At 43.8% G+C, this 9121-nt stretch overlaps 1 protein-coding gene across 1 annotated transcript; it reads left to right on the top strand.

Moving 5' to 3' along the window:
* Positions 1-6601: 6601 nt before the first annotated feature.
* Positions 6602-7105, top strand: LOC109775301 (19.0 kDa class II heat shock protein-like). Its single transcript, XM_020334050.1, has one exon. It carries the CDS (start codon positions 6602-6604, stop codon positions 7103-7105), a length of 504 nt encoding a protein of 167 aa, XP_020189639.1.
* The last annotated feature ends 2016 nt before the right edge of the window (positions 7106-9121 follow it).

The raw sequence follows: 9121 nt of genomic DNA, 5'->3' as shown, positions 1-9121 counted from the left end.
CATGTCTGAGCACATATGGTTCTCCTGGCGACGAATGTGTTGGTTTTGCTCCTGGATGAAAGCTGCAATTGATCCATCCTTCTTGGTGCTGATCATCTCCCATTGCTTGTCTCGGCGTCCACAAATCTGATAAATAGTATCCTTAAGCTCCCTGTGGTAGACTTCTCCAATGCGTCCCATAGAGATGTGGGCTGCCATGCTCTTCCCTAAACTCCAGGTTGGTGCTTCAAAAGAAAACTTTATAGGCTCAGTGACTGGTGTAAATGTCCTTCCTGGAATTTGAACTTGAATCTTCCAGCTCTCCTCTTCTGGTAGTGTGGCGTTGTAGGTTCCGGTGATGCTTGGTATTCCAATGTTCAAGTACTTAGTGACTTCCTTCAAGTGTCGTCCAAAAGGTGTATCTTCATCTGGTTGCATGAACTTGTTCCTTGCATTCGCCATTCCTAAAAGAGTAGAAAGTGGAGAGGAGTCAGAAATGAGAAGAGAGAGTAGTGTTCTAGGGTTTAAGCTTAGTGGTTGTGTCCTACAGTCAGCGTGTGCTCTGATACCACCTTTTGTAGCGACTAGACCTCAAACAGTCTGTGCTGCTGTGCACCAGTGTCATCCCTGGATCAGTAATGCTGACACGCACAGTACAAATGGAGGATTTATAACAGAGTAGCAATCACACACTTATTACAACAAATATCTCAAAAGAGAATAAGTATGATAAATATGGCTTAAGGCCATCTAATACGATAACAGCGGAAGACTTGGAAGAATAGTGAGTCCATCAACTCCAACGGCATCACTGAGTATAAGACCACGACCTAAGGCACCTTACTCGTCGTCTGAAAAGTCTGCAACATGAAACGTTGCAGCCCGAAAACGGGTCAGCACATGGAATATGCTGGCAATGTAACACATAGAGAATAATGAACATAATAATGCTATACTACATGCATATATGGCTGGTAGAAAGCTCTATGGTTACAGTTTTGCGAAAAGCCAGTTTTTCCCTACTTCAAAGGAATAAATTTTATTTAACTATCATGGTGGTTGTTAAACATTGAGATGGTTGACAGCATCTCAATCCCAATTAAGTATCATCATTAACCCAACAAGATTAATTAAAGTAACATGATGAGATTCACATGATAATCCAAGTACTAGATACTCAAGATGTCCATAACCGGGGACACGGCTAACCATGATTAGATTGTACACTCTGCAAAGGTTTGCGCACTTTTCCCCACAAGACTCGATCGCCTCCGCTTGATTCTCGCACTACATAATGTTTGAGAAACGGATGACCGAGACACAGTCTTTCAGAAGCGTTAGCACCTTACGATGGGTAGACCGGTACACCTACATCCCCTACATCTGCTAGTCTACCACTGTAAGAGTTCACACAACTTAATCAACTATGCTAGAGCCCATAATAGCTTGTGGCTGCACACGGAAGTTTCTAGCATGAATAATCTCATGATCCCTTTGAACCTGGGTGGCGGTCCAAAAAGAAAACAGGCAATCCTGGAATACCCAGGTACCTCAATCCACCCAGATGTGAGTTTTAGTTGCCACCTTAAGTAAACCATTAATTAACAATCTCACATCTGTCGTGAATATCTCTCAAACCCAATCCACGTCTACAAGCATAGCATAGCAATATAAGCAAACGTAGAAGTAACTCCCAAAGGTTTGATAATGAAACAGGTGATAGATACTACCTCTTCTACTTCCCAATACCCACAATTTAATTAGATCCTAATCATGCAATGTTGAGGATTGATCTAATGCAATAAAACTGGGTAGTAAAAGGGGTATGATCAAAGTGTTACTTGCCTTGCTGATGATCCGCGAAACCTAGCGATTCGAAGTAACAAGCGGCGCACTCCGGGTACTCTATCGTAAACAAACAAGCAAACAATAAGTACTCATATAATGCACGGGTAAAACTCAAATAAGAGAACTAACCAGAAAGTTCAACTTAAGAACTCCGGTTTGCAAAAAGAATCAAATCGAACGAAGCAACGAAAGTCAAACGGCGAAAGAAACAAACTTTGTTTACTAATCTGGACCTAGGTCAAATTTTACAGAAACAGAAAACTTGTTTGAGTTGGTTAAACGGAAAGAGAATTTCGAGACGAAACACTAGGCGCTTGAATCGCCTGATTCCGATAAACGAGCGAAAAATTATACTAGTTCGAAAATCTGATCAGAAATCGCGATCAGAAAAATCGCGGAATAAATCCGAGAAAAGAAAAACGTCGAACAGATTAACGAACGAACGTTCGTTAACTGGATCTAAACGACGAACGCGTTCAATAAAACGAACGACCGAGCGAATGCTCGCTAATTAACCTAAACCGAAAAAAAAACCGATCTAAAAAAACCGACGAAAAACCACGGAAAAACCGAACGGTTTTTCGCGAGAAAACCGGCGGCTACCTCCGGCTCCGGCGAGGCGGCGGCTCCGGCGACGAGGTCGGGCGGCGGCGGCGGGACGGCGAGGGGCGGCGGCGGCGGCGAGGCGGGGCGGCGGCGGGGCGGCGCGGCGGCTGGACGACGCGGCGGCGACGGCTGGCGGCGGCGGCGGCGGGGTCGGGCTGGGGCGGCGCGGGGCTCGAGGCGGCTAGGGTTTGGCCACGGGCTGGGCCGGCTCGGCGCTATATAAAGTCCCGGTCAGGCGGAGTCCTGACCGGTTACGGCCCATAGTCGGTTTCGTTTTTTTTAAATAATTACGCGCAGAAAAATGATTAAAAGAAATACCAAACAGATTCCAAAAATCCCGAAATAAATTTTCCCCGGCTTCTAAAATCAAGCCGGACAAGATGAACATTTATTTGGGGCCCAAATGAAATTTTGAAAAACGCACATTTTTCCTAAATTCAAATAAAATATCCGAAAACTCCGAAATAAAATCTTATTTGATTTTTTTATTAAATCTTCAATATTCCTATATTTTGGGAAAGTCATTTTATTCCCTCTCTCATATTTTTATAATTGGAATAATTGAGGATAAAATAAATAAAACCAAATGATCCTATTTTCAAAATTTGATAAATCTCAAATACAAAAATAACGAAATCCCCAACTCTCTCCGTGGGTCCTTGAGTTGCGTAGAATTTCTAGGATCAAACCAAAATGCAATAAAATATGATATGCAATGATGATCTAATGTATAACATTGCAAACTGAAAATTTGGGATGTTACATGAACAAAACTCTTTTGTTCAATGACCGATAGCGGAACCGTGGATGTCCATATCGATCCCTATGAGTACACGAATGACATTCAAGTGAACTTTTAGTTATCATGTGCTATTCTCTTTGCTTCGCGATGCTTTACAAAACCCCAGGTGAGATGTATCAGTATCCTCCTAAGTCATACACATGCTCATTGTACCGGTCTCCTCGTTACCATTTTTGTTCTTCTTTCTCATTGACATGTTCCAACATTCCGTAGCATGGTCACCCATGTCTGGCTAGACGATAATGTATGTGTCACACCGGGAGTGCCCTAAGAATATCTCTCCATCGTCGGAGAGCAAATCCCACTCTCGAGATATCTAGTCCCTTATCAAACTTTCCGATGAATCTGTAAGTTGTCGTTATGATCACCGTGTTACAGATGATGTTTGAGCAACCCCAAAGTTCACCGTACGGTAAGAAGTGACAACGATACTCATGGTCTAAGGAACTAAAACACATGTTAACACTCAATGTTATAACAATTGAATTCCGACGATATAATCTCAAAGTATAACACACAAGTTTGGGTCGGTTTAATATGACCATTCTTCTAATGTCATATTCTCGATGTTGTTTTAGGACTATCGTTAAACTTAACGATATCCTAAGATCCGGAAAACGTGATCACCAACAAAACTTGAGCTAGTCTTAGAGGCGAGACTAGGAATCATATTTTACTGTTTATCATTCACACGTGCATATGAGTTTCCCACTGAATCGCATATTCTAGGATCATAGCAGTTATAGCATAGAATATAAACTCTTAATTATAAACATGAAAATATAATACAACATTATTACCTCTAGGGCATATTTCCAATGCAAGAGGAGCTCGAACATTGACAAAATCAAGCTTGCAACACACCACATGCCATCCCAATATCCTTTCGGCATGCCTCTTGTGCTTGGGCAAGGAAAGCTCTATAAACTACCATTGGTCGGTAGCAAAGCTGACGCATCTAACTTCCCCACGGTCGGCCAAATGCAAATCCGTCGCCGGCGACCCCTACTTCCCTTCGATCCCCTACCCCCGACGTTGGCACATGAGAATGATTGTGTGGCTGATACGTCCATTTTGCATCATGTTTCCTTACTGTTATTTATAGTGCTTTTATCCAATATAACACTTTGTGGAGTAATTGTAATGCCTTTTCTCTCATAATATGCAAAGTTTACACAAAGAGGGAGAATACCGGCAGCTGGGATTCTGGACCTGAAAAAGCTACGTCAGAGATACCTATTCTGCACATCTCCAAATGAACTGAAATTTTATGGATAATTATTTTGGAATATATAAAAAATATTGGAGAACAGAAATACCAAAGGGGGCCACCCAGGTGCCCACTAGGCACCAGGGCGCGCCACCCCCTCCAGGCGCGCACTGGTGGGTAGTGGGGGCCCTGGCCCACCTCCGGTGCCCATCTTCTGGTACATATGGTCTTTTGAACTAGAAAAACAATAAGGAGAGGACTTTCGGGACGGAGCGCCGCCGTCTCGAGGCGGAACATGGGCGGGAGCACTTTTGCCCTCCAGCGGAGCGATTCCAGCGGGGGAACTTCCCTCGAAGCCATCATCATCACCAACAACCCTTTCATCTTTGGGAGGCTAATCTTCATCAACATCTTCAACAACACCATCTCATCTCAAACCCTAGTTCATCTCTTGGGTTCAATCTTTGTATCTAAACCTCAGATTGGTACCTGCAGGTGACTAGTAGTGTTGGTTACATCTTGTAGTTGATGCTAGCCGGTTTATTTGGTAGAAGATTATATGTTCAGATCCATTATGATAATTACTACTCCTTTGATCTTGAGCATGAATATGTTGTGTGAGTAGCTACTTCTGTTTTTGAGGACATGGAAGAAATCATGTTGCAAGTAATTATGTGAATTTTATACTCGTTCGATATTTTGATGATATGTATGTTGTGATTTCCTTAGTGGTGTTATGTGAACGTCGACTACAGGACGCTTCACCATCTTTGGGACTAAAGGAATGCATTGTGGAGTAGTTATTAGATGATGAGTTGCTAGAGTGACAGAAGATTAAACCCTAGTTTATGCACTATTCCGTAAGGGGCTGATTTGAATCCATATGTTTAATGCTAGTTATATTTTTTTATCTTATTCTTTTTTTTGTAGTTGCGGATGCTTGCGAGGGGGGTTAATCATAAGTGGGAGACTTGTTCAAGTAAGAACAGCACCCAAGCACCGGTCCACCCACATATCAAATTATCAAAGTAGCGAACGCAAATCAAACCAACATGATGAAACTGACTAGATGAAATTCCCTTGTGTCCTCAATAACGTTTTACTTATTATCAGAGACTGTTCCGGCATGTCCTTTGCTACAAAAAAGATTGGGCTACCTTACTGCACTTATTGTCACTATTGTTACTTGTAACTTATTACAAATTATCTTGCTATCAAAGTACCTGTTATCGGCCAATTTCAGTGCTTGCGGAAATTACCTTGCTGAAAACCACTTGTCATTTCCTTCTCCTCCTCGTCGGGTTCGACACTCTTACTTATTCAAAGGACTACGATTGATCCCCTATACTTGTGGTCATCAGTGGCTCAATCGTGGGCTGAGCAGTCGGATCTGCCCGCAACAAGCCCCCGCCCCCACCCCCACGAAGCTCATGGATGGATACATGGCACCAGCGGCTGCCGCCCGCTCGTGGCAAAGATTGGGCACCCCTGAGCTCCAAACTTGATGGAGAAGACGCGGTCGAGGGCGGCCGAACAGTCCACGGCCAGGGGTGACCGGGGGGAGGGGGTGTAAATACCACCGGAGATTTGCGGCGCGGGCGGCGATAGAACGGCTGGCGCGAGCCAAAATTTCGGCCGATTTTTCATCCCAATCCCGTAAAACAATGATTATTTTAGTGGTAACGCGTTTTTGCGGGATGTGGTAGAGTTGCTTTAAACCTGGAGGAGATCCTTCTACCTCATTTCAGTAATCCCTTTGAATGGGAATATAAGTGAGTACGTACATGTTTTTAGGTCTTTCATTTAAGCAACGAGACATGTGTAATACACAGTAAAAACATATGTCTTGAAACTTCACTCGAGAACGAATCCAAAGGTATTTTCTTTAAGCATAGTAACACACATTTTGATAGTCAATTTAAAGATTTAAAAATTCATGTTCGACTTATATTCCAGTCCGACGAGACTAGTTAGATTATCAAGTCGGATTGTAACAACCTAATCGCAGAAATCCATCCTGATCCCAAGGAACTAACTAAGTCGGTTTGGACCGCATCCAAACGACCGGATCTGTAATGGGTGCTTATCTACTCGATCGAACAAGATACATATATACAGGTCGCCAGCGGTAGCAAATGCCAACCAATCTCAACGCGATGTCGTTCGGCGGATTCGGCAACTTTGGTGGCTTTGGTGGCTATGGGGACTTCGCCAACTCGGTGTCCGCGATGGCGTTCAAGGTGTTGAAGGACGACGCGCCGCAGCTCAATCAGCCGACGCGCGAACGCAGGGCCACGGCCAGCACCAGCGTCCCCGTGCCTAAGATGGAAGTCGAGGAGCTCCCGTCCGGCGCGCTCGTCCTGGCCGTCGACGTGCCTGCCGGTGTCAGCCCCGCCGACGTCCGGGTCCAGGTCGAGGACGGCAACGTCCTCGTCATCACCGGCGAGTGCGAGCACCCCGCCGCAGCGGAGGCGACGGGCAAGTTCGAGCGGATCCGGTACCCGCCGCCGGAGAGCGCCGACCTGGACAGCATCCGCGCCGAGTACAGGGACGGCGTGCTCTCCGTTACCGTGGAGAAGCTGCCGCCGCCCGGGACCAAGAAGCCGCGCATCGTCGAGGTGAAGATCAGCGCCGTAGGCGATGAGCGCGGGTCGGCGTGAGCTGCTGCAACCAAAGCCAACGCGGGTGCCGGCGATCAGCGCTGCATGCGGATATACGTAGACAGGGGGGAGAATATCAGGTGCTTCGGTAGCACCTGATATAAGGTGCTCCCAGTGCATCTTGGCCGTTGGATCATCAATCGCATGGACAACATTTGGTCAATGCGAATTTTGTAAAAAACCTCAAAACATTTTTAAAATGACACTTGAATCCACATCCTGTGAATCTTGCCTGTTGGATCACGATCCAATGGCCGAGATGCTACCGGAGCACCTAAGATCAGGTGCTACCGGAGCATCTGATATTCTCCCGTAGACAGGGCTATGCAGAAATGTATTTTTTTTAATATAGTCCTATTAATTATTCGGATATCGGAAGGTAGAAACATGGTTTATTTACGTGTTTTTAGTTTGATGTAAATTTATATTTATATGCATAATGACGAAATTGAAGTGGCTATATATGATATGCACCAAGTACTCTCCATTCCAAAATATGGGACGCATAGATTTTTTTTTTCCCTTTCAAAAATCAAACTACCTGAATTTTGACCAATTTAATAAAAAGATATGAACTTTTTTTGCAAAAAGAATTCAAATCCATTATAAAATATATGAACAATATGAACATTAATAATACTAAAGAACTAAAACATATGGTTTACTTTGTACAGTATCTAATGGTATTTGTTCAGTTTTATAGATGTATACATGCTTCTTTATAAACTTGATTAAACTTTACAAAACTATATTTAGAATGAAGGGGCATAAAATGTCATAAGTCTCTTCCAAGGATCCGGACAAGTTTACATAGAAACGTGGACCAAAAACCTTACTATGTTGCGTATAGGCTAGCGGAAGAGGATTTGGAGCACTCGATGCTCCACCTCCTATATGAGTATTAAATTCAGCAAACAAACTAGATTTAGAAAAAACCCTGGAATTTTAGGATATCGAACCTGGATGCCCAATCTACTCCCGTGTGAAGTTTCGTGAAAAAATATCAGGAAAAATTTCTCAGTCAAAAAGACAAGAAATTCCTACATATAGAGAAAAACTGTTTGGATGAAACGTATGCCAGACTATATTTTCTACGCCACGAATACATCTTCTGGTATTTTTTCACAGAACTTCACATGACAGTAGATTGGACACTCAGATTTGATATCCCAAATTTTAATTTTTTAAAATTGTTCCTAGTTTTTCTTATAATTTATATTCATATAGAGGGGTAGAGCACCCAAGAGCTTATGTGTACTTTTGGTAGGCCATCTAGCTAATAAGGTTACGGAAGCATGGATGACCCAACTACACAATTGATGTATCTGTTTTAAGATAAACCTAGGGCTAAACTGGTAGACATATAGTTACGGTTTTTGACTCGCGTGTCTACTTTCTTGTGGCGGGCTTTTCTCTCCTTGCGTCTATGCGTACCTATATTGAATATTCGCAATCGGTCTTGTGGAGTATCTTATTATTGATCCAGTGCAATTTTCAATCTTCGGTGGGTGGCGCATAATCGAGTAAATAGCATAAAACTATTACTTTACAGATTAAGGTTTCAAAAAACTACCGGTTTTTAATTTTTCTCAGATAACTACCAAGTGGGTGGTCGGCTGTTTCAGAAAACCTTGATCACAGAATGTTTTATAATTAATCACGATTATGACAGTTGGGCCCTATGCGTCAGAGCTCTAATTATTTACTGTTAACTGGCACGTGGGACCCATCTGTCAGTGTATTTCTGAAAATCAATTAGGTCCCTGAAAATATTTTTAAAAAGCAATCAGGTCCATGCATCTTTTTTCAAAAAGCAATCGGGTCCCTGCTCCAGATCACAGCAGCCACTGGCACGGCTCCTCTCGACGCCGCCACGTCTGGCCGGCGAGCCGCGCCCGCAGCCGCCGTGAGCTCACCGACGCGCGGCCTCTCTCTCTTTCTTTCCTCTTCCTCGCGCCGGCTCGAGGTTGGTCCAGGCGGGCGACGAGCTGGGGTCCAGGCGGAGCTGCTTGCCTG

The sequence above is a fragment of the Aegilops tauschii genome, chromosome 6 (genome assembly GCF_002575655.3).
Source record: "Aegilops tauschii subsp. strangulata cultivar AL8/78 chromosome 6, Aet v6.0, whole genome shotgun sequence".
In the NCBI taxonomy this organism is placed as follows: Eukaryota; Viridiplantae; Streptophyta; class Magnoliopsida; order Poales; family Poaceae; genus Aegilops; species Aegilops tauschii.
This window is presented reverse-complemented; position numbering and strand designations above follow the sequence as displayed.